General features: G+C 42.0%; 1 protein-coding gene across 2 annotated transcripts in view; it reads right to left on the bottom strand.

Annotated features, from left to right (window-relative positions):
* The window catches only part of negr1 (neuronal growth regulator 1), a 106,101-nt gene that overhangs the window by 45,090 nt on the left and 33,877 nt on the right, over positions 1 to 27,134 (bottom strand). For both annotated transcript variants that reach the window (XM_076151314.1, XM_076151315.1), the window contains exons 2-3: positions 26,562 to 26,800; positions 9,041 to 9,166 (exon numbers count right to left, since the gene is read on the bottom strand). In XM_076151314.1, the coding sequence (XP_076007429.1) occupies positions 9,041 to 9,166; positions 26,562 to 26,800 (365 nt within the window). The remainder of the gene's footprint in view (positions 1 to 9,040; positions 9,167 to 26,561; positions 26,801 to 27,134) is intronic.

Raw genomic sequence — 27,134 nt, 5'->3', positions numbered from 1 at the left:
GTCAGGGTTGTGACATCAACAACATGGACTAGCTCAAGCCAAATTTGACATTTTGCCTTTTTTGTTAGCGTTTGACATTTTGTCTGATTAACTTCACTTTTCTCATTCGTGCGTAAAATATTTACCTATGTTGAACGCACTTCTTGGAAGTCGCTTTGGATAAAAGCGTCTGCTAAATGACTGTAATGTAATGTAATGTAATGTAATTTGCCGTTGTCATATCTGTCATATTGTGAAAGATTACGGGCAATGTTTGGAGGCAGTAATAGAGAATAGTCGAGGGAGATGGGAGAGCTGAGACACAACAGAAGAGCTGTGAAACAACCACCGTTTCTGTGTGTGGAGCTCCAGTTGGAAGGGAGTTTGTTTTTGTATATTTGGGGGGGGTGGCTGTGTGTTTTTGTTACCCATGAACGGCTGACGAGAGCCTGGACTACTAGCTCACTCAGGGGATAGTCAGAGCTGACCAGTTGTGTGGCATGGGACAAGTGTTGTGTATCCCGCCGTGAGCCAGTGAACAAGATAAGGCCGTTGTTGCTTCTGCGGCGATGCACCAGAGCTCTGGCTACAACAATATGCACACTGGCAGCAGCAGCTTGGACAGCCTGGACTAGGATTGGGCTACCATTTAGTTTCCATTCCATTAGTTTTGTTTACATTTTTGTCCTAACCTGCTGAGGACTGTGATATTATAATTACCAGTGAATCACTGAATCCATACAAAAAAAATGCATCATGCATGAATGTCTGAGGACTTCACGGTTTTGTCAAAATTATGACTGGGTTGTGATTGTTGGGAAATTATTTGGGCTAAGTTCAGAGTTCATTTGTGATATCATCAGGACAGCAATGGCTTGTTCTAAAAATTAGCACAATCTCTAAAAAATAATAAAGACAGAGTGGCCAGTTATTTTTTTGGTATCATTGTAGCCATTAAAGTGAGCATATTTAGTTGCAAAGTCTTTATTATTAAGTAGTTTCTTTTCTCACTTTGCTAAACTATGAGACACATTCTCCAGACTACAAGTATCTAGTTAATATTCATAGATTAGATAATTACCTTATCTACATGAATTCAGTTTCCTGCACAATTCCTACTCTATAAATATAAGGACCAATATAACTGGCACGCTGAAGAGAAACAGGTGTGAATAATAATGACTCCCACTTTCAACAGTGCCCTCCAACGGCATCCACAGGTGGCACGTAAGCTTCCAATTACACTGATGGAGCTAAATATGCCAGTTTGCAAGAGCTCACAAGAGTAGAGGATTATACACAGTCTCCAAGTCATTTGTGGAGTACTGTGCTGATGACTCAGCAAGCGAGAAACCTTTGAATGACATGTCTTAGATGGTCTCCCAGATTACTGAAACTGAATGATGAAGTTGAGCTATATATGACATTGAATGTGTCATTGTTGCTTGTGGCTTTGTTGTGCTCTTGCATTGTTCTGCATGTTCATGGTTTTCAGAAGGAAAGATGCAAGCAGAAATGAGTTGGTTGTTCTTATTTAACAATGGCATTGATGTGTTTTGGCAACAGTTTGTGATTCTGCAACATCAAAGGACCAGCCAGCACGTCTCAGCTGTGTGAGGATCTGCATGAAGGACGTGGCAGCAAGAGATGAAAATACTTCATGTTCCCATCTTGGAATTAGCTGTAAACACTGCAAGGCCGACGGCTTTGTGTTCAATCAACTCCACTGACAATCCTCAACAATCAGAGTGCTAAGATTTTCTTCAGTTTATTTTTCCTCCCCTTATATGACAAATTTCCTGTCATTTCACTACATATATGTCTGCCCAAATGTATAGGTATGTGACAAATAAACATCCTGAATCTCTGACTGGAGTGTTTGCTGCCGTTTCACGTCCTCTAGCTGCTTTGAATTACTACTGCATGAGTAGGCGGAATTCCTAGCTAGCTACAAACTAGCATTACCGTTATGGCTATCAAGCACACTGGCGACAGGAATATTCTGAAAAGACGTCTCATTTACTATGTCAGATTTCACACTTAATGGAAATTAACTTTAACTCTTTATTCCTCAACTACAGTATGTAGCTTTTAAGTCGGTATCACTCTGATGCCATAGTTAGCTACTGGGCTGTGGCAGAGTAAGAGAAATGGGACTAACTCCTTTAAAATAAATGTACTGTGTGAAATTATTTATTTAGTAAGCAGTTGTATAATAAGTGGGATAACATATTGGTGATTATAGTGGAATAAACCTAGACAGGGGGATCAGGTCAGGAACAGTACCAGGAACAGGGGTAATCACCCACTGAACAAAACAGCTACTTACACCGTTATATCTCTTGTAGATATAAAAGTAAATAAAGTAATAAAATGTAAGAAATCTTGGCACGAGTAGGTAGCTTTATAACATGCATGTCCCTATTTCTATAGTTCCCGTCTGCCACTAACTTACCATATAAATGTGTGAGCTCAATTTCGGAGTAGTATATAAAGCAGTTTAAAGTAGTAATTACGTTGTCGTCTTGCATGATAGCTTATGAGAGCTAATATATTTATAGTGGACCCACTTGCACTATCCTGCTCAGGCTGCTGCTAATGATATTCATATAGATACAGCAGGAAGGTGGCTTTGCAAAGGTCATAGATACCATCAAACAGAGCTTGTATCGTTACATTAACAACTTTACAAGTTAAATTTTGAACCTTGACATTGCAGAACAACAACACAGACATAACAGTACAGTACATATCCCGCTAAAAGATGAGAAATTTAAGATCTAAGGGAAAATCGCTTCCACTGCTAGTGTAAATTAATGTGTGTTGAGTGGTTAATATATGTGTGTGTACACTGAGAGATATTTACGAGAGTGACAAAAGCCCCTCTCACCTGAGGGAGACGCCACTCTAAGCAAATTACAGAAATCATAGCAAGGCTAATTTCGCATTCAGTGCCGACACTGGCTAAGTGCCGTTGCAGTAAGTAATTTCCCTACATTGTATAGGGGAGCTGTGAGTACACATCCTTCAGGGCTGCAATACACAGATAGGGCAGGCATCACTGAAGAATCCATTATAGCATACAGCCACATCAATTTATACTTTTTTTTTAACTCCTGAAGATGGTAAACAACTCTTGCAGCTACATTGAGGGTGGTTGCCTTCTGATTCCAGCTCAGGGTATGGGCCAAGACCAGGGCTACACTCTCTCACAGTGTGTGTGGCCTGCATTAGAAACTGCCAGTATGCTGCCCTGATACATCAACCCTTCTCTGCTCCCTAGCTGTCAATCTGTGGCTGCTTAAAGCCAAGAGAGTGGAACTGGTCCAAAGCAGCCTCAAGTCATGTCCGATTGGATGTGTTTCTGCCTCTGCGACCCGTAGAATTACCTCACTGTTATCCTCAGTGTCAACATATTTAGTCTTATGTACTGCAGGGAAATTAAATTTGAAAGCAATAGAGTTGGCAGGATTGAGAGATCCGTGCAAATCTGTGGTTATAAAAATAGCTAAGACGAGAAGGCCAGAGGCATATGAGTGTATTCAGTATTCGGCTAAAGACAAAAACCAGTTGGAGGACAAGTGCGCCTAGAGGAAACTATTTTATGAACAAGTGTTATTAGTTCTATGCATTCAGACACTTACATTTCAGTGAGAATACTACACTATATAACTGAATTAGAACGAAAGAGTCTCCAGGTTGACGGACAATGAACCACAACTTAAGAGTGCTTGTTGCCTAATTAACCGTCTTTGCCAACACACTTGGATCAAATCGGTCTGCCAAGTTGGGGTGGCGCATGAATCAAATGGGTGGTACTTCAAAGGAAGAAAAGTGAGTGTGTTATTTCTGTTTCAAAATTGAGAAGCCCTATCAGACCAGACAAGAGGTCACAGGAGCCAATCTGTTAAAACAAAACCAAAAAAGAAACGCAGAAAGACGCAGGGGGATGTCTGCACAGCTGCAAGACTCCTGATATCAATCAAACCTCAAGAAACCACCCCATCCATTTCTGGTCTTGTATTGTATAGTGTAGTTCTTTGTATTTCTTTGCATAAAAGAGCAAAAGCAATATAGCAGTCTTCTGCATCTCCATGGCTACACCTTCGAGGCATTTCAACACACTGTAGTTGTCGATATCATCTTCCAATGAACACTGGAATGCAAGAATATGTCAATAAATCTACAAACCATCATTTCAGAGACACTCCAGTAAAATCTGAGTCCACTGAACTCAACTGACTTCACAACACTCCGCTCAGTAGCTACACAGCAACGTATTCGACACGGCTCCTGCGGCAGATATCTGACTGCTGAATTCTGGTTTGCAACAGCTAACTCTTTATCTTTCACCTCCCATCGTGTTTAAAACACGCTCAAGTGTCAGCTCCTGAGCTGCACGCCTATTCATTGTAAAATATGAGACAAAGGAACCGAACGCTGAATGAGAGCTCCCCAGGGTACAAACCGCCAAAAAAATTACTTTGCATCTTGTAAGGAGCTGTCATGGGAGTCACAACTCCAGGTATGTAGCAGTAATATAAAATCAAGTTTGAATAATTCATCACACATAGCGGCTGACTCTGTTTCCAGCAGAACTACTGTACTTATGCACTTAAGGTATTGCCGTACTTAGTTCAGGACCGAGCAGATTCTGGTGAACCTTGCTTTAATAAAGCTTCAGCACACGTTTTCTGGTCGAGCCATTTTGCTGAGGATGTGTTTATGAGAGTGAGAAACAGCCCATGCAAACAAAGGAAAATGCATTGATGCAACTGAGAACAGGACAGAAGCTGGTCCGAGAGAGAGAAGGAGAGCAAGTCGGGCGAGAGAGAGAGAGAGAGAGAGAGAGAGAGAGAGAGAGAGAGAGAGAGAGAGAGAGAGAGAGAGAGGGAGGGGGCGGGTGTATCCCTGTTGATTTCTATCACAGGAAACAATCAAATATGTATTCTGGTATTCTAGTCAGTCTTCTCCAAAGGTCACGCTCCTATCCCGTGGATTCAAATCTCAATGGAAAAAGCTTATCAAAGCAATTCTGCCCAGCCATTCAGCCATCCAGTCAACCAAACAGAAGTGGAACAGGCCGTGTTAAAGGCTATTTCCCTCTCTTTCTCCCTCCCTCTTTCTCTGACCTATGAAGGAATGGCAAGGAACCATAGCACAGTTTTCCATGCGTAAGCAATACTCTAAAAGGCTGACATGTCACCTCAGCTATTGTAAGCTTTGGTCGTAAATTAACAGTGTCAAGACCTTAATTAATAATGATAGAGTAGCTACTACTTGTGCTACCACTGTAATTTTTCTTATAGCATTTTTGGTTTTGAACTCACGTTTCATTTCCTATGACGTATTGATTGGGAACATTGTAATTGCTGATATGAACACACGAAAGGTAACAGGGCTGAAGACTTTTATTGACACATTGGTGGTGGTGAGGAGGAGAAGCACTTGGTCGCTTTGTTGACTCATTTCCTCCCAGGGCTCTCTTTGGATCACATACGTTGAATGTTGTTGTGTTCTTCTTTCATTTTGTACTTGAGAACGTGTTTCCTTCAACCTTTAGTGTCTCGCTTAATTAGTTTTGTTATTTCCCTTTTCTGCTGCAGGCTGTCATACCATCAGCGGGTCGTGGATGTCATCCCATCGACCTTCTCATCCCTCATCTCAGCTCAAATCACCTTCATTTATAAATACTTATGCGCGGGTGATTGTAAACACGCCAATAACTACTAGGTATTTCACAAGTGTTTCGCCTGCTCTCATATATTTCTTCCTATATTTTATTGGAGCAGATTTAGTGTTTATTTGCACGGACGTTGCAGCATTTTTTGCAACTGGGCACTAAACTCTTGTGAAAAACAAGAAAAAAACACAGCAACTATAAGAAACAAATGTCCAACGGCAGAGCCTGACAATCCTCAAAGAAAAGTGCAAAACCCAAACCAGGAAGACAACAATGCCTCGTTTTTGTTCGTTGTAGACACTTCTACAACACCTATCTCTAGGCTCCAAAAGGCACTTTTATTAACCCTGAGGAAACATATTCCTTTGAAAAGACGACGCCATTGGCAATGCTTGTTTGTGACAAAACAAAACAAAGATTTCCATCGCTATAATTTTCCATTAAAGTAGAAAAAAACACCACGAGGGAAGAGCCGAGTGTGTCTCAGACTTTCCTTAGGGTGTGATACCTTCAGAATTGATGTCTAGAAAGTGTTTATCACGTTCTTATGTGTTGAAGATGTTACCACACTGGTGTTTCTCTTTCAATGCAGTGATTTTATTATGAGTTCACCACTAAAGATTCAGTTTTTAGATGTTCAGCTGTTCTCAGTCAGGGGTTTTTGACATTTACTTGACAGGCTAAAATGTTTTGTAAAGTGGGACAATCTTTTGAAGGTGGTTGATTACTCTCTCATCTTTCGTCTAAATTGTCTTCGACCCCTTTGCAACTCTCTCTTCAACCCGGCGAAGATCAAGGTTTTTCTGCAGACACTGCTCCACCTTGCTGCCAAATCTTTCAGCCGCTCCTTCAGTGCCCCGGCTAAGTGAGTTTACCCATCATGAAACGTTCGCCGCGCCAGATTTCCCTCCTCTAAAAGGATCACAGTAGTACCAGCTCACTGGTACCATAATGAATCTTATTTTCAGGTTTTACACTGTAAAATGACTCTACACTTCCAATATTGCCTTGCAGCTTTGCCAGAAGCACTCACCATCCCCAGCAGCTGAATGGAAATCCTGTTTAGCTTGAAACCTTGCCCATGGGCACATCAACATCTGCTGATGTGGATGCAATCAGCTGAAAAGTGAATCCTAACTAACCAACCAACCAATCATGCAGCAAGCAAGCGCCTTAAATGTCTGAGCATTTCATTGTCAGTCACATATATGATATGGAAAATGAAACTGTTACACAGAGCAACAATATTTCTTGAAGCATATTCAGCTTGGGGCATACTTGTACATGGGAACAATTCCCTCTATTAGAAGCGTGCTAACAAAAATGAATGTTGATTTCAGCACATGCTTCTTTCTAAATGAATAATACATGTTGACGTTATATGAAGACAGGCTGGGCCAGATTATCGTCTCAATAAAAACACTACGGCCACACTTCAGTGGATGCACAAAGTTTATTATTAGTTGGCAGTTTGCTGCTTGGCAAGAAAGGGAGAGACAGAAAAAATGCAAACAAAAAACAGTTGGAGTGGGAATAGGAACTTGACAGTCCGTCAGGGCAATTTATCATTCTGTCAAACTTCACTGACTGCCGCTGCAGAACTATCTACAATGCACAAAATATCCCCCAAAATGGCTGACTGTTGGAGAGAGTAGGCCAGCAAATAAATACTGCCATGTAGACATGTTTGTCACTTTAAAGCCATTTCACCTGTTTGGCCTTTTATCAATAACAGCAGTTACTCATACCACCTAGAACCACATAAATAAGATGAATTCCTCTTACTTTTGTATTCGTATTGTGCCTCAAATCTCACCTTCGACATGCTCATTTCTCCTTTTATTTATGTCTGTAGGAGACTTTAAAAGCATTTCCAGTTTGTCGTGTTGAATTGTGGCAGTTCACTTCAGGTCAGCTTGTTATTTGACCCATCACTCACATCTGACTTCATTTAAAGGCAGTGGATGTATGTTGAGGTAGTTCCCGCTCCGTTTTGGCAGATTGAACGGCATATCAAACAGAGTTAATAGAATTCATTCAAGATTGGTAATTAGTGTATTTTAACCTTTCAGTTGTACTTGCTTCTTTGGATAAATCACCCTTACTACAATAACTGACTCGCGGATCCCCTGCCAAATGGCTTCTTTTTGATGTGCTGTGAGACCGTCTGTGATTACGTTTAGTCTTAGCCCCTTTGATATGACCAGCATATCATTCCTTCCCTGGCATACTTCAAAGTGTGGGCACTTCAAAGGAGAATGAGTGACTTCCACTCGGACCGTGTGGATGGCTCTTTTGATCATCTTCTGAAAAACTCCCCTAACGCAATCAGGGCAAGAGCGCCAGAGAGGAGGATTTGACAGCCATAAGATAAATGCAGTCGTCCTAGCAGCGATCAGATAAGCACAGCATGCTCTAATCCATTAATATGAAAATGAGGGGGGACTGGAAATGGCAGAGTGGGGTAGGGCTTGTAGCAACAGTTAAATGCTTTGGAATTAAGTTTTTCAAAGGGAGGATTTAGCATTCAAAGTGCTTAATGGCGCGCCGTCGTGCATGTGTGCAAACTAGCAGCAACCTCAATAACAACACAAATATTCTTTATTAATGCACCTCAAAAGATGCTTTGCCAATTGCCAGAGTGAATTGGACGACTCCCCGCAGTGAGGAAAACTGCAATTTGTATACATAGAAAGCTTCCTGATCATTTTCGATTTTCAGAATACGCATTGGCAACAAAATAGCCAGTTCCTTTTAACAAGCCACACAAACCGTGGAATAAAATGTTGTTTATTTTAGCGTCATTGCAAGATAGGAACATGAGGCATTGTCCAGAAAATAGCAACATTCTTCAAGCTATATTTCATTTTTAATTGAACATTTATCACAGTATCACTGTAGGAATGGATTCCTTCACCGCTTGTGAAGAAAGGTGATACGTTCTGTAATGTCTTCTGATTTCATTTAGTTTTAGTAACTCGTTCTCCTCAGTCCACTCACAATGCACTCAGGTCTCATGCTCGCCTTCCTACTTGTCCACTTGGATTCATTATTCCATCCATCCGTTTCTCCCTACCTCCTTCTCTTAGGGGTCCACACACACACACACACACACACACACACACACACACACACACACACACACACACACACACACACACACACACACACACACTCTAGTTTATCCATGCAGCCACCAAACCATCCCTTCCCAAAGTCTCCTCATTTGCAACACATCCCCACCTTCCTCACTCTATCTTCCCGTCCTCCCTGTCTTTGCTGTATTCATCCATCCCTCCATCCATCCATCCATCCATCCACCCTCCCAGTGCGTCACTCCATCCATTAGCAGGTATGTGAGAGGTGAAGTGAACTCACCTAATGGGGTTATGTGTCTCCAGGAAATGGCAGGCTCAGGTTTCCCACTGGCTGTACAGATGAGCGACACGTTGCTGCCCTCATTTACCGTGATGTCAGAGGAAATGTCATATATCTTAGGAGGAACTATGAAAGAAAGGAGAGAAAAGACACACAAAACAGAAACAAGATTACCATTTGAAATAGGAAGCTTCAGAGGGTCATTCGCCAGGATAATTCAGCGGTCATAATTATACATTTGCAAGTAAACACAAAGGGAAGGTCATTGGGGTGTTTTATCTGAGATGTCTCTTGACTTTCTTTCATGATTTTGAAAAGAAAAGTGAAAATGTCTTCTATTAAAGCAGCTAATCAACAATCCAGGCTGGACATCATCATGATAATTACAAAGTTTCTGGGCACTTAAATCCTTTTGGAACATTCAGGTTAAAAGCTTTGGCATATAACCAGTTCAAAACAAAAAGACACAAACACACACACACACATCTACCCACAAAGGCTTTCATACGCATTATTGGCACTGGACAGGCAGGTGCAGATGAATACAAACACACACACACAAGCACGCGAGCACACACAGATTTTGGAGAGGCTTCTCTAATTGGCAAGATTTGTATCTTAGAGGGAGGTTGTATGCAGAGGCTTGTGCTGTACAGTAATGGCCTCCCAGTCATGTGGGGTTTAAGCAAACCATTCTAACCTCTGATCCCTGCTGAAACTGTCAAAAGAAAAGTTGTATCAACCGTCTCCCTGGTCCCTGTTTAGGCCCCAGCAACACTTCCAGGGGTCACACGGGCTCTTTTTGCGATTTGAACCCTGTCTAGTTTCACTGCAGCCTCTCTCCCACTTCACTTTTCAGTCAAACACGAGCAAAATAAAGAAGACGTTGCCGGGGCTATACAACTCATGAGAACATCTCTTATTTACACAATCCGTTTGAAATCGCAATTCTTGTGTCCTTCCTCCTCAAATCAATGTACAGTCTAATCACTTATGCTGAAAATAATGATTTGTAGCTGTGAAGGTCTGGACTGTGCAATATAAAACCCTACAGAACACAGTAAATCAATCACCTGTTCAACAACAAGGGCATTACCTTTGCCAATAACCCAAATGTTTTTATGTACACTAATTGTACACTAAGAGCAATAGCCTACGGTCAAATACAGAATGATGCATTTTTAAAAGACTCTATCCTCCACATCTTGGCTCAAGAAAACATTTCTCACTATTGGCACCGTCTCAGCCTGTATTGACCCATCTGAACACAAACTTAACCCTCGGTGATATGAGGGAAACATCTCCGCCGCTAGTGTTTTCTGTTTTGTATAGCAAACCTCATTTCAGATCAACAGATCTGGATCTAAATGAGATGAAAGTGGCAGACCTTTGGTGGGAGAAGGCCGGGGGCGATGTTGAATCTAGGTTATTGCTTGTCAGACTGGTGTGTTTACTTGATGTAGGACCCCAATGTTGACACATCTCCTCGGTGTCCGATAGCACAAAATGGAAAACGATGGGGTTGTCTACTGATCCTATCTCGTCTTTGCGGGGACCGAGAGGTTTTGAAAGCTCAGATGAGTCTTTACGTTGAGGGCTGCTGTATATCCTCTCGTTTAGATGGAGAGAACACTGCTGCGACAGTCAGGAAGACGAATTAAAGTCCAAGAAGAAACGTGAAAGTATAATTGCTGTCAAAAAGACTTTCACAGTCTTTGGAATGGAGCTGTCTGAGGGGAACTGTGCCGTAATTTATTCCACAGCCATGCAAATTGTTCTTTGTCCTTAAAAAAATAATAATGTAGCAAGATGTCGTCAGTCCACTCAGACCTTTGACATGACTGTGTGACCTCAGGCCAAACTGCTCCGGACGTAGAATTAGACCATCTACAAACACAATTTCATCTGACGTTCATCATTTAAAAACCGGCACGCAAAACAAGCAATAGTATATGTGGAGGTCCTGTTGCTAGGTTACGGCGCTGACACATAGTAAGCTTCAGTGCCGGGGGGCACAGACAGGAAACTTAATAAGGCAAATCTACGGGAAATTCCCCACCCATTGATCAGAAAATTATGTCGCCAAATGGCCACAGGAGTGAAAGAGTTAACTCACCAAATTATGTGAAAATCTGAAACCTGTTGATGCAAAAATAATTTCTTTAATGTGTGTGTGTGTTGACGTGACTAGCTTGGATCCACATGGTTGAACATGGTTTTACAAGCTGTACTATTTGTTAAAAGTCAAAACAACGGAAGCGGCACAGTCACATAAGTGTGTCTACAGTAAATGGGGAACTGGGTGCTCTAAATGAGTAAAACACAGCGTAATCCACACACCGAAACTGTTCCATCAGCACAGAAGAAATTAGGGAATGAGATTTCCAGAGTGTAAAATGTGGATTTAATGGTAATGTGAGCAAGTCTTTCTCTCTACACACACATACATACACACACATACTGCTGGCATTTCAGAGCAGAGGCCACAGTGGAGTGAGCTAATGGTCAAAGGTGTGGTTGCACACATCTGTTTAGAACTCATAATGTACATCCATGCACAGTCTTTGATTACACATTTCTGCCTCTCGCAATCCCCTCACAATCTCATCTTCATCAACAGCTGTGGCACCAGCAGAGCAGAAAGACGCTTCGTGTTAGTAGCAAGAGAGAGCGGAAATTGAACAGAACATAGAAGAGCACAGATTAAACACCGCACCAATAAGCAGTATTGACCGAGAAGTAGTTGTATCGATAACGTTCCGAGGATATACGCATGCTGCGATTTAGAGTGAGGATAATTACGTAGGAAGGGGTTTGAACTCATCCTGATGAAATGTAGTCGTACTGGGAACAGTTAAAACAGCATCTCTGAGCTCTAATCGTACTGTGTTTTGTTACTTACTGCTAAATCCGAGTAAGTTAGTTACTGACAGAGACCATCCAATCAATTCCATCACTTCTATTGTATTTTGATGGTCTGATAGCGGATGTCTGAAACACCGTTTTACAAAAGGAGGAAAGCAGTGCAGCCAGACTGACACCTGACCATGAACACAACAGGTTAATAGTGGATCAACGTGTTCCAATCCTTTCCCGACAAATATCACCATGATGGCCTCTGGAGGGGATTAAAAATGTAATAAACCAATAGAAACATTGTTTGCACACCTCTTGGTCGTATTTCCTCTATGTGCTGTGCTTGATTCCTAGTTGCAGTATCAGAATAAGCCGGGGCAAAAAGGCAAAATTGCTAAAAAATGCTTCTAAAAACTCAATACATGTCAAAACATGTCATACAAAATGTTATAAATTAATTCATAAATTTGATGAATCAATGCGCATGAACGACAGATAAAACACTTCAAATGAGTTCGAGTGATATTTTCTGTCTCCGGTCATGACCTGAGAAAATGGAACTGGTGCGTGATGAAGCAGGCAGCGGGGTGAAGTTATTAACCAGTCGTTTATCCATATATCCACTTTAAAACGTTATTTTAGGCGAAAGCCAAGGTCCCAGTTTGTTTCTGACCTTTCACTTCTGTTTCGCTCGATCCATTGAGACCTCAGTCGACGCTGCTTAATTGCTAATCTTTCTGCTGCTTAGATCAATGAGTTATTATTCAGATCAGTAGAGATGTTAATTGTTTTGTGTCACAAAGTGCCCCCAAACCCGTTTAAAATGCCCCCGCCTTTCAGTTATTGAGGGCAAAAACTGCCATATTAAATATTTCTTCATATTTCCTACTCTGATCTTATGTGTATCTAAAGGTTTTATTGGGCTGGAGCTTTCTTTCTCTCTCTGTGCAATAAAGTGAGAGCATTAATACAGATATTTGTAGCTGGCCTAAAAAGTTTTAGACGCGCAGGGGGAATTGACTTGAAAGCTTTGGTTACCAAACTACAGAACATCTTCAGTTGTCCATAAGTCATGTGGTCTCTGGGGGATAGAGCTGTGTATGATCCCTTCAACGCCTCCTCCACTGTTAAAAAAACATCACTGACACTCATGGCTGTGTTGCTCCTTCAGCAACAGAACATTACAACCCTTCCTGCAATACCCACGCACAGCTTGTTGTTTTCCTTGCGTACTAATTCATTAACGATGCTATGATTGTCATGTTTGCCCATTCCTCTCTAATTTCCCCTTCTCTCGCCCTGCGGGGAGTGCAGGGAGTGAGCTGCCACAGCTGATCTGGGCGGCATCATCTCCCTCCTCGCAGGCGCCTTGGGTGAATAAATAAGCCTCTAATAACGCCACCTTGAATTACGGAAATGCTTACAGCTGCAATATTAAAATGCCAGAGTTTTCTTTCTGGCGCTAAAAAAAAAGAAGCGAAAAAAAAAGAAATGCAACACACAGAAGTGGGATCTTCTGTGAATTCTGACAGGCTGACTTCTGCTACCAAATGGAGGACCCCATTACTGACTAAACCTACTGCCAACCAGCTTTCCAATTAGAGCACAGGGGGGAAGAGGCTTTTTGTAATGGAATTCAGGGTGGGCACTGGGGAGGTAGAGGAAGAGGAGGGGGGAGGGAGTGACGGAGGAGTTACACATTTCATCTCCATTTTCTGAAATTTAAATCCTTCGTTTGTCCAATTCCTTCCCACGCATAGCAGACGCGAACGAGGATACTCACACTGCCCAGAGCCGCTCCCATGTCTGTACACAATAAGACATAACAGTCTCGCTAAAATTCAGATGTTTACCGATATCAGAGCTGAAACTCTTTAATTAGCGACATGCGAAAACTTCGAAATTGGATTAACCGACAGATTTTCAGAGTTTCTTTTTTCCCGTTTCTATTATACGCACAAAAGTCCTACCAAGATCCTTGAATAGCACTTTGCAGTTCTCAAATTACCCAAATCCAAATCCTCCTCAAAATGTGTGTTGTCAAAGATGACATTGATACAGATACTTGCGTTTGCGGAGCACAATACACACCTCCATAATGAGACACTTCCCAAACTGCTATTCCTAAAGGTTTTCAATTCCCTGTCCCCCACTGCAGCCAGCAAAACAGAACCAGCTTCCAGCCTGTTAATTAGGTGTCAGACACAGAAACTAAACATAAACACTGACAGATTATATTACTCAGAGGGATTACCTCCATTTGCAAAGAGTTAAAGCAGGCGCAAACAATTTGTAGAGCTTAACTTTCGCGAAAGGTTCATCCAAGTCGAAAGAGAAATCTGTCATTATCGGCAAATAGACATTACCTAGGTTACCTTAATGGCTGCAGAATTTAAAAGTTTTTAATTGGCTGACTTTGTTTCATTTCATGGACTGGAGTCTGAATAATTAGACGAGTTGAGACACTTAAATAAACCGACACAAATGAATAAACGCCTAAATGAACAGGTGAGAGACGACTTATTTATTTATCGGGTAACGTTTCTGGAACACTGACGCAGCACACGCTACGCGACCACCGACCCAAGCACACACACACACACACACACTTTGATAGAAGGCTTTTTTCTTTGCCTGCCGTCTCTTCTCAATGGCATTATTAAACCTATCAATCTCAATCATGCTCAACAGAAAAATGCACAAACCATATAACAATAATAAAAAGCAATAAAAAGGTTTCAAAGAAAGGGATGTTTTCTCTTTCTTTCTATTCATTGAGCCCGGCAGCAATAATGGAGGTGGGCTACCTGCTGGAATGGCAGGGCACACGCATAAAACCTCATCAGGCATCATTGCTCGTCTGTGGTTGGCATCCTTTCTTATTTCAAGATCTGCTCGTGGCCAAGATGTTGGATGGGTTAATAAAGCAGTAGGGAGGAGTGGTAGCAGACAGCAAACGGCCGAAGACATAAATAGATTCCAAGCAAGTGCACATTAGCTGATGCACGTTATTCCATAATGGTATCATTATGTATGATGAATCCAGTGATTTGCCCTATTAATGTACTGCAGGAATCTTGCCTGAGGTGTTCCATGATCGAGTGTGAGAACGGAGCGTTGTGATGTATGTCAGAGCAGCTGCACCAGGTTTCACTCCGACAGAGAGATCAGCGTTTCATGACGAGGATTTGTCTGATAGCGCACTGCTTCTTTTTTTTCTTCTTAACATGGGATTCCACGGTAGCAGCTTCTCTGTGTTTCGAGTTTGGCCCCGGTTGTTTTGGCTGCTGTGTCTCAATAGGCAGAGACACCTCATCGCTTCGCTGCTAATGCACCTGGAGTAAAACGTTCAGGCAGAGTCTATGACCAGAGCTTCTCTCAATTTATTTCCATGGCTCCCACTATTTTCATTTGTAGGAGTGCTCCTGTACTTCTGATTTGGACAAAAATAGGTAACAAATAGTGATAACAACAATGTTCTAGTCCTTGTTTCCCTGCTAAAAACTTCGAAGTTCAGGCACTTTGAGTGTTGTTATGTGGATTTTGGTGTCTGGTTTGTGGAATTTAAGCAGTGAAATAATGAACATTCCACTGTTGAACTCGCTGAAACCAAGCGTCTGTCCTTGCAGAAACCTCGGGATCTATGACCACCAGTTTAGTTCAACTTGTCATTAGACGTTCGTTTATGATAATATTCCTGTCATGACCTAATGGTGCAAATATAACATGCTTCCACAAGTGTCACAGCTGATACATATGATGAGTAATTGCAGATGAGGTTAACGATGCAGAAAGTGAGATTATGGAGAGCTTGTTACCAATTTCATGCACTTCTGGGGATTTCGTGAATTAAGGGAAATCAATTGATGAGAATGAACTTTTCAAAATACCTTGTGAGAGGCAATTAATCTTGAATAGGAGAGCAGCACTGGGCATGTAATTCAAAGATAAGCTATCACCCACTTATTGAAATAGCTTCTAATTTATTCACGCTAATCAGTGTCTTTCAGCCTCTGCATCATGCTTACGATAAACAAAATTCCTCCGCTGCACGGGCCAGTTTATTTTCCCTCAAGAGGATCACAGTAGCTTTTCAATTAGCTGCACGACCACAAAGAGTGTGTGATAGGCGCAGTCACGCACGGGGCTTATTTCAAATAGTTTAGTGTCAAAATGAAACAGTGAGGCTGTCAGAGGGCACACTGCTTTCCAACAACGAAATATCAGTCTGTGACCAGATGACCGTTGCTATGGTGACTCACTGTACACCCCGGCTCTTCATGTGAGAGGATTGTGTTTCTGTGTGTGAAAATGGATGATCTGATGTGAGGACACAAAGCTGTGTCTCCATCTGTCACTGGGCCTTGATGCAGCGCGAAAGGTCAAGGTTCACACTTTAAAACCTGGGTCGTGATTAATGGGGAGAGATCAGCTGGCAGCCAGCAGACACACACTCCTCTCAGTGAGAGGAAAGCGTCTCAGCACGACTCCAGGTTTTAGATTTGTTCTTTGTTTGCCCCGGGTTTATCAGTTTGTCGTTTTTTTGTAATATGTGTACCAACACAGAGTCAAGACGGCGCTGTGGTGTTATTATCTAGCAGAATGAAAGAGAAACAAAAAAGGCTGTAGATGTGATGAAGGTTTAATCAAAAACTCCACAGACAGGAAATGAAGAAAACACTTCCTGATCAAAGAAACTGTCATTTTTCCCAAAAATTTCCCTTTAAAGGCAAAAATCCAATTATTGTGCTGAATCAGTGGAAGTCTGCCGCTCCCCGTGATGTAATCTACATGATGTAATCACAGTATGAAGCCATTTTGCCCATTGAAATAAATGCACGAGGAGGCAGCACACCCCGATTACATGCCTGAGTAAATCGATTTACATTGGCATAATCCAGGTTTGTTACTCTGAGTAATCTTACTTTTGATCTGGATTCACATTAAGGTGCATACACCTTACGGCGCACTGATGCTGATACCAAATGTGCATGCAAACAAAGTGCCTGACTGGGTTATTTGACAAAAAACTAAATAGTTGCTGAAGGAAAAGTTACATCTTGAAACAAAGGCAGTTTACAATGAGACTGTAAACAAACCCAAGCATTCTCTCTCCCCCTCTCTCTCTCTCTCTCTCTCTCTCTCTCTGTCTTTCTCGCTCACTCCCTCTGTCTCTCCCGATTTATCTCTGTGGTGAATCATATGATAAATAGCACTGGCTGCCAAACAAGGCAAGGTTTAATGAAGAGGATTTGTGATTATCCTCAGAGTGTCACCGTGTACCTCCTGTAACCAAGACAAGCTTGAATGTGTAGCTCTTGTGTGCGTGTGTGTGTGTGTGTGTACCTACCCACAAACACTGAAGGTGTGTGCACACAGCAATTGGAGGGTTTTTTGTGTGTTTGTGTCAGCTGCCACAGGCATTTTCGGATGGTGCCCAGTATTGAGCACATTGTTGGCTGATCTGCCCCACAGGATGGTGGGAGAAGATTTGGTCTAAGAACGCGTAGGTAATATAGGCAATTTGTACCCACTGAGGGCTCTGGAAAGGCCATAGTCATGAATATTCAATAAACCGTCATTATTAAAAACGCCTGAGCTTGTACTTTGCAGAATACTGATGTCAGGTCACACTGCTTGTTTGCTACATAGCTCCAGAGTGCTGATGTTCAAATAACTTGAGAATAGCATCAGTTACTACGACCACATTCAATAATTATAGTGGGCCTTCTGTGATATTTTCATATTCTAATGTATTCCCTGTCACACTGGTCGATATCCATAAATGAAAACAAGATCTGTAACAAAGCAGGGAGTGTATAAAACTGGAATCTTAACCCCAGCTAAAAACCAAGAAAGCTGAATGAGAAATTAAATCTCTCATTGATCTTTAATGGCACCTTCAGCCAGGACCCCACAACCTGGTGGTCAGTCTGCATTCAGCTTGATGTATGCAGTACCGCTGCAGGGCCAACCGAGCGCTGTCTGTGATATTTATCTGGCCAATTAAGGCCAGTGTATCTCTGAGCTGTAGACCAATGCGTTGGCCCCCACCAAATCTCCTCACCAATTGTCCAACTGAAGGCTGTAGCGCATGATAAACTCTGCCCATAGGACCACGCTTGGGTCCACAGAGAAACGAGAGAACCTGAGGTCTCTGTTGTGATTTACAACCTTTGAACCAGCTGGTTAATGCTAGAAAAGCCATAGGCAGACAAGCCGGCGGATAGACGTTTGAAACACTTCTGTATTTCATATTTTATGACTTATATGATATACACGTTGCCTTGCCCTTTAAGAACTGTGCAAGTGTGAAAGTAAATAGAGGGTTCAGGTTCACCTCACCTAAAGGACCAGTGGCTCAGTGGGTAGAGCTTCCACTTGGGAACCGGAGGGTTGCCGGTTCGAGCCCCTGCCGAGGCGCCCCTGAGCAAGGCACCGAACCCTCAATTGCTCCCCCCTCTGCGAAGGGTGGTAATGTAGTGTAAGTCGCTTTGGATAAAAGCGTCTGCCAAATGATCGTAATGTAATGTAATGTAATATTCATGCTTCTGTTCCTCCTCGAACAACAAGGAAAATAATGACTTTTAGTGCTGTGGAATGATGATGCCTTCATGTTTCTGATATACTCGAATTATAACATTAAAACCTATGGGTAGGACCACACATTACTGTTGTAAAATACACTAATTGGTAGTATAGTACTACTACAATAAGAAGCCGATACAGTGAATTTTAGTTATATTTCTGATAAGGATATTCAGTGCAGTTTAAGATTTAAATATCTAATATGATATGCCATACTAATACATATATAATATAATACTATGTTGCTGTGGATTCGGACATCAGCCAGAGCACTGTGAGGACTGTTCCCTGACATTCATGTTTCAAAAGTGTGTTGTTCTCAGTGTTGCAGGACAACACAAATGAAAATCAGCATCAGGATGCTCTATATTCCTGCACTGTGACAGCTTGCTGTGTTTCACTGAATATTTACCACTATCTCCAGCAGTGAGAGACAGCAGAGATGAGTGTGTCCTGTCCATTAATCTAATGTTATCCACAAGTACAGGCTTGAAGTACGCAACTACAGGATACGTAAGGCAGTATCCAAGACATCTGTTCAGGCAAACTCACTTTTCCAAACAACCTCCATTATCTTCATCTTGGTTTTGATGTAAAAAGGTAGATGTGCATTGCAAAGTACACAGACTAGAAATGCGTCATTCTAACAGGCAGCGACCATAATGCAGGGCCATGATGGATGTGCAGAGATCAGCCAGTTTTACTATAAAGATCACACTTAATATAGGATTATGACAAATCAGATGTCTTGAGCCACACTAGTTGAAGATAACGTGGTGGAAACATTAATGTTAAACAGTTTTAATCTGAGCATTTCCATCGCACAAATAAAACGCCAAAGTTACTCTCCACTCACGTCGTCTCTATTCCATCTCTAGAGAAGAGAGACGTGAAAGCTGAGTAGCTGACCTTTGTCCTTATTCATTTTAATTAACCACAGCTAATATCAGCAATTCGGCGACTCGAAATTAGCGGGAGTGCAACAACCCACAATGAAATACACACACACACACACCACACACACACACACACACACAGAAGCACCTGCATAAAGACACATTGTATTCACGCGTGACTCATAATAGGTGGAAACAATTTTACAGGCAGTACGATTCACAGACTCACACTTAATCTCTCTCGCTCTGAAACACGCACACACAGAAACACACACACACCCTAATGGCAATGATTAGTTGGTAACTAAATGTCAGGGGCCATAATGGCAAATCTGTTCCTTTAGGCACACTCTCTTTAGGCACACTCTCTCTAGGCCTACCCTCACTAAATCCCCCCTCCCCCCTTGTGGTATCACTGCCGTGTATTTTAATGCAGTATTGTTCTGTGATACACACACACAGTGCAGCTTAGCATAATCACACCTGATCCTCATTTTAGTACTCAACCATCATATCATACAGTACGTACAGTCAAAGGGTGACTGCCCTGGTATTAGTGTTTTTACAATTTATCAAACTCAAGTTGAATGAGGTAAAATTACACTATGATACCATTGTAAGATAAAGGAAACATCAGGCAACATCACAAAGAAATTGGTCTTGTTTTACCAACGCGAAGCCCAAAACATATCCTAAACATGTATTATCCATAACTTCAATAACTGCAACTTGCTGCAGAACTACCTCAACAACTCCTTTGCCATTGCGTGTGCTAGGCTATTCTAGGTCAATAGGTGGAAGGCACACATTCGGTCACACAACTTTATGTTTCTGAGAGTAATAATTGGGTTCAATCTTTCCACCAGTCCCAAAGAGGCAAATACACGCAGGCATTTGATGAGAGGCAATAGGCCACAAGCTCAGCAAGGAACTGCACCATTGAAACAGTGAGTTGTTAAGGGTGTAAGGATGTGGGGTTCAGGGGATCAACCCTGAAAGAATAGGGCATAGGACAACTTGGTTACTGCTGTCGAAAAAGCCTACAAAAGACAAATTACTTGAAAGAACATTCTCTGCGACTGTTCATTTATTACATGTCTTAAAGTTCATTACGGTATAATTCACAGTCAAGTAGCGGCATTCAATCTTGCCTCAGTGAGTGACTGTGACTATTGACAGCATTCCCTGCAATGTTTCAGTTTCAATGGACCACTCAAGACCCTGGAAAAGTAAGAGAACGGGAGAGAATGGGAAAGGATTTACCTGTTTGTAAAGCAACATCTGTTTTTAAACAGAGTGCGGTGTGAGGTAGAGCTATAGTAAATTACATAGAGAGGCATCAGTACTAATGAGGGAGAAATGTCATAGCAAAGGTGTTCATCCCCTCACGCAATTCAGAAAATAATGGAAAATGCACCTGAGGGACTGGATTTGTTAAACTAGGGTCATGAGAAAATGAAACGTATTTACATGTGCCTAGCAATTAATGTGAGCCACTGAATCTCAGCTCATTACAAATAAACAGCGGTTTTGCTGGGCTTTTTCTTACGGTCCACTGTAATTATCCTCCATCTCTGCCTTGACATCAAAACAGAGAAGCTGCAACCTGGAGGTTTAACCCTCCATTTCACTCCGCACTGAGAAACACTCACCGCGGACTGACACTCTCCATAGGCGTGGGCACAGAGGATTCACTCTGGATCTGTATTTTCATCACAATACGCCAGGCATTTTCAAAAAAACACTAAATCTATGAAGCGCTACACCATACAGACGTATTATGTAAAATCTAAACACAAAATCCTCTAGATGTACTGCTTAACCACCACTGGTTTTCTTTCCCTTTTTTTTTATCACGCATAATCCCACTTGATAAATTCAGGAGAAGGTGCTTAGAAGAGACACAACGCTGTATATTTAATAACATAAGAGATTCGGTCTTTTGCAACCTATTAACACACTTGCCCTAAATTAATTGCTTTGGGGTTTTAATGGTGGAACTTTGAAAAACATTACCAATGCCTGTGTGACCAGATCCTGGCAGAGGGAAGTGCAGCCCATCCTCCCTTTCCTTACTGTGACAAGATATTCTTAGATGAAAGGTGCTGTGCATATTTAATACATTATCACATATACCATCTTAATTAACAGAGAAGGGGATAAAGAATGGTGGCTGAGTAGAGTAGTCATGTGATGTGTAGAAGGCGTGTTTCGCCTGAGACTAATCTCTCATTCCTCTCTGAATCGCACATCAGATGACGTGAGGGTAGACTGTAAATAGGGCAGCATATGCACAGTTGAGATGAGGATTTGCACGCAAAGGCCAGTAGTTTGGTGCAGAGATGGGGAAAAAAAGGGAAAAAGATCTGGGTTGATGCAGGGCAAGGTCATAACTGATAGCGGCGTGAGAGCAGATAAAGTTCACAGTGATGTTAACGATGTCACCGAAATTCGGTTTTACACAGTAATTACCGGATTTCACTCGGAAGATATAGATGAATATTTAAGGGAAAGAGATTAAAGAGATATCCAATCTAGGGCACTGACATTGTTTTTTTTTTTTTGAAAGTTGGATCATTTCGGAGTTATTTGGCATTCAGATATACGGCCGTAAGCCTCTCAAATGACCCTTGTGGATTACAGCGCTATTTCTTCAACAGCTACACACAACAAAAGCGAGACGAATCTTGCGGTTGCCGAATGGAACTGTGTTATGTTACGTAAGGTTATGTAAACTCTCTTTCCCAAGTAGACAGAGAGTTGTTGCGTGTAACTTGCTCTTTACATAAATGGCCTATACCACCTTCCGATTAGCACTTGAAAGCAGCATGGATCCCATATGGCATAGTGTTATCCTGGTTAACAATAACAACCGCGCAACAAAAAAAACATGTTTGCTTGAGCAGGAGGGTAAAATGTGTTTAACTGAAAGGACAAGGAAGCTGTGCACTCCGTCGCCAATGCGCGTGAGGCCGCCCACGAGAGATTTATTGACATACTTTAAGTAGTCGGAGGCATAGTAATGTGTAGCTTTAGTCTACGTGCTGCCAAATCAGCATGTTTGTTAGTCCTCAGAGCAAAGAGGCAGGGGTGGGGTGCTGCGAGAGACAGACACACGCCGCACGGATAAATAATTAATTATTCATAATTACGTAATTACATCACTTGTTAAATATTTTCTTAACCGATTAAATCCATTCAAACAGTTCATCAATAATCGGTGAATCATTAACACCCCTGGTCTCCATCATTTTCTCTCCACTAATGGGTGCTGTTTAATGACGGTACAGTGAACAGGGGAGGAGAGGCGCGGATGCAAATATCTAATTTACCCGAGGTGACACAGGGTCTCTTAGGGAAATGAATGTCAGTTAGCTGCAGTCCAGAACAGTCCTCATACTAAGGTGGCGATCACAAGCCTGCTTCCAGTAGATTGTACAGATTTCTAATCAGATTGGAGCAGAGCAGTTCTTCATAAAAGGCATCCCCACCGACAGGCTCTAGCCCTGCCTGTTTCAGCCGCTCTTATTTTAAAATTCATGTCTTTTATCTATTTTCCTTTTTCCCGATCATCCACTCCCATTTCTCCACAGCTGCTCCTTTTCGTGGCTGTGGCTGCAGTAGTTATAGCTGCCATTTCTTCTCTAGGGTCCTCTAGGGCCTTTTCAATTGAGGCGCTGACCTCCCATTTTTTGACAACTGAGATGAAATGATTCTGAGTGATGAGGGAGCAGGCGCAGCAATATTTAACCCACTTCCTCACATGCATATCCAACAGCTTTTAGTGGCACAGCATGCAGTTTATGTGTTAGGAGGGCTCCGCCTAACTAGCTGCAGAGCTATTGAACGTTCAGGTGAGGGGCTACTTTGAGTGCATGTTTGCTGACACACACAGGGGAGACAAAGTAAAGGAAACGGGACATTGAAAAGGACATAAATCATCATGAACCACCATTAGCAGAATTGCACATGTAGGTAATTTCGAGGACGTGTCTCCGCGTTTTACGTTAATGACTCTTCAACATCCGGCTGGACAGCATTTCAGCCTTTCCTCTGTTGTTTCCATCCACTTGTCTTCAAACGACAATGGCAGCAAAGCAGCCATCCGGCACTGCTGACAGATAAGCATTTCCGTTTGGAGGACTTATTACTGGATGAGTGGGTCAAGGCCTTGCAGTTCACCCAAAACTGGTTCAGAGCAATGCATGACTTTTCTTTTTTTTTTAACATATAATCCCCTTTTTGCTTCCATCTGCTATGCCCCTCCTCATGGTTCACCATCTCCTAAAGCAAAAATAACACAAAAAAAAAATCTAACACCATAAAATCCTTTTGCTTCAACTGAAACATTTTTGTAGCAGCATTAATAAATATGCTATGCTTGGACTGGAGAGCCCAGATTAAAGTGTCTCATTTTTTTCTTTGCAACTCCTCTCATTTCTTTCAGCAGATGAAAAACGACACACTCCCAGAAGCCTCTGCGACATGACAGAGCTGCTCCCCTGCTACAGCTCATCTGTACAGAAATCCCCCTCCCCGTTCTCCATGAGAGGACTTAACCATGTTTACACAGGAGCTGCACCGTGACAGGTAATGATTCGCAACGCGCTGTGTTTTGACAAAGCAAACAAACAAAAGTACAGCGCGGTGTAAAAGTTCTGGCTGTGCCATAACAACCTACAGCATGTGTTGTGGCCATGCAGCAACAGAGATGTAAGAGTGGCTGGCAATACAATGAAACGAAATTCTTAACGACCGCGAGTAGCCTGTCAGAGACGTGGCTGCCGGCATTTATCAGTTGGAGTGAGTCGTCCTTTTGGGGACGTACTTCCTCCCTACAGCACCCTCTTTGATCCATAGCGCTGCCTCTCCGCCTCACCAACTATTCACTTGATGACTCACCTGTAGCAGATTTAGATAACAGAATCAGGAAACAATAAGGTAGTTTCATAATAGAATATGACCAGCAGATATGTACCACATTTAAGGGTCAGAACGTTCAAACTAAACCATTTTGTCTGAAGTGAAAGTGTTTTTTTTCCAGAGCCTGATCATTATCTCACTGGCTACACAATGCAACAGCTTGACTGGCCTCAGCACTTTAAAGTGATACTCCTGTGACTTTACAAAATTGAATGATTTTCAGGGCAATTGCATTCAAACTAGATCACGTTTTCTGTAGGTTGGAGGGTTTTGTTGATACCTGGCATTCACTTACCTCGTCCATAGTTGACCCATTGTCTGAATAATGGACTACTGAACATGATTCATGGAGCTCTTGTAAAAGCTATTCCAAGTGAAGTTGTGTTTTATTTAGATACAAATGTGTTTGCCGCTGTTGATCTCGATGTTGCCGGTTGTTGATTGGAGCCGTATGGGCGGTGGTGAGGGGCTTCCATGACACCAGAAGCCAAATGACACCAAATGATGGCAACTAATACTGCCTGCCAAGCAAATTGACAAACAGTCCCTCCCCCAAGCAAACAACAATCATAAGATATTACATTACTTTAATCTAGTTTATGGCATAATGACCCATCTGTGTCCCCTTGTCAAGTATTCATGTGCTGAGCTCAGGTGGACGACAGCGGCACAGGACAGGGCTTTCTTACCCAAATGACCCTGTACATATTGGAAGTTTGATGTTGTATCCAACCAACAGCAGCGCTACAACAAATCCCATTGCAGCCACAAACACTCAGGTTACCCAGACTACACACACAGTAAATAAAATTAATTAAAAGATCAAGATAATTGAATTAAAAGCCTTAATTAATTTACAGAAGCTACAGTCTGTACAAGTAAACTCCTTTAGTGGTGGTTTCATTTAATACTATATAGATACAAACAAATGAGCTGTTGTGAGTAACTAAGCAACGTCGCTGCGACCGATAATATAAATGAGTACATATTGTTTCCATTTCAGATTTCACAGTAATGCAGGCAATGTGTCACTAATAGAAAAGCGCTGGTTATTGTGCCGCCTGTGTGGTGCCAGGCACATTTCTGGGGAGGAAAATAGAACGAGAATAATTCTGTATGCTCTTGTGATACATATTGTTCCTGCTTTCAGGCTCATTGATTAGGGCTACAACCAGGGAGAGGATAGCAGACAATGCAGTAGTAATAAATGTGGCCCGTCACGCTACACCGTGAAATAAAACTGAATAGAATAAACACAGTTCCCTTGACAGTGGGACTAAATTCATATGATTTTTGATATTCTTAGCTAAACATATTTGGAGCCAAGTGGACCGTAAATACTGCAAATCTGTGCATCAGCATACTGAAGAAATAGAATGTGGCGTTTAGGAGATGTCCTGTCAACGAGGCTGTTTGGTGGTTTACCCCAACAGGAAACAATGCCTTTGCTATCTTCAATTAGCTCTCTGTGGACACAAGAGACAATCAAAAGCGTGTCCAGCAGGAGACAAATACACCTGATGGGACGAGATATGGTTGAAGCTGCGGTGCAATGTGCAGTCTTGCAGAGCTCAGCGGTGGTTTTATTATGTTAAAGGCTGAAATCCGACGGTTTAACTCATTCTCCTAATCAATGCAGTGGCATATAAGTACGTCAATAATACTGAGCCCAGCTAGAGATTCAGCTGAGAGACTCCCAGGAATCAAACAGAATTTTGTTACTGCTGTGTCCCAGGAAGGTGCTTGATTAAAGTTACATAATCTGCCTCCAGTCATTTAACCCAAAAGATTCTATTTTGTGTTGCATCGCCTACAGGCACAGTGTGTATCCTACTACAATGTCAACGCGCCTCCGTAGAGAAAAAGGCTCATCTAACAATATTCGTCTTTTATTTCACACAAAGCAAAGTGGTTCAAAAACGTTCCCTGAGAATAAGTGTTTCAGCACCAACGCTGCTGCCTGTGACCAGCTACAACAATTCAATTCAAATCCTCTATGATTGCAATGACTGATCATGGGGGATTGGACAAATACCAGCACACAAAAATGACCAATACAAAGGAAAAGCAGAAATAGCACCAATATAACCCAGTATTCCATCAAAATGTCCAACCATCCAACTGTTGATGAAATATTCAAGTACACGTAACATACAGGTGCAGACGATTGGGATTCATTAATGTTTTATCATGTAATACTACCTCATGAATAAATACACACACCCAAGTCTGTTCAGAAGAGTGAGGAAGATACGCACCTTTTACGATAAGGTTGAGGAGCTTTGGCCGTGGGTTGCGCTCGCTCTGAATGGAGCATATGTACTGGCCATCGTCGGTTACATCCACTTTCTGTATCTGGAGGCTGTACTCGTGTTTGTCTCCCACACTGGACACGATGGACACCCGTGGGTCCACAGACCACTTGTCATTCCCTGCAAATATGATGCTGGTGCGGTTCAGCCAGGCTCCTTTAGAGATCCCATCCAATAGGTAGCACCTGCAATGACAGGAGAGATTTGGGTGAGATTTGGGGAAGGAGACTGACTAGGAAGACATCATTGTGTAGTTCTGCAAACGTGTTGAAATTAAGTACAAGCAAGTGTATATTCCTTTCATTTCTTTCAATTAGTTCAGTTTTTCTTAGTTTGTCTTGTTGGCATAAAATTTAATTAAGTACGATTACAAAAACCCTCTTAGCATATGATTTGATTTGTTTTGAGGCCGCATTTTCAGATTTACAGTGAACATATGACAAGGAAAATGTCTAACTTCCAAAGCAGTTGGTAAGGTGCCAGAGTCTTAAGTCAGAAATCTCAGCATCTGGTAAAATC

This window comes from Genypterus blacodes, unplaced genomic scaffold (genome assembly GCF_046128005.1).
Source record: "Genypterus blacodes isolate CSIRO-AG114 ecotype Tasmania unplaced genomic scaffold, CSIRO-AGI_Gbla_v1 ptg000054l_1, whole genome shotgun sequence".
Lineage (NCBI taxonomy): Eukaryota > Metazoa > Chordata > Actinopteri > Ophidiiformes > Ophidiidae > Genypterus > Genypterus blacodes.
The sequence above is the reverse complement of the archived record's forward strand: the minus strand, read 5'-3'. Positions and strand labels throughout refer to the sequence as shown.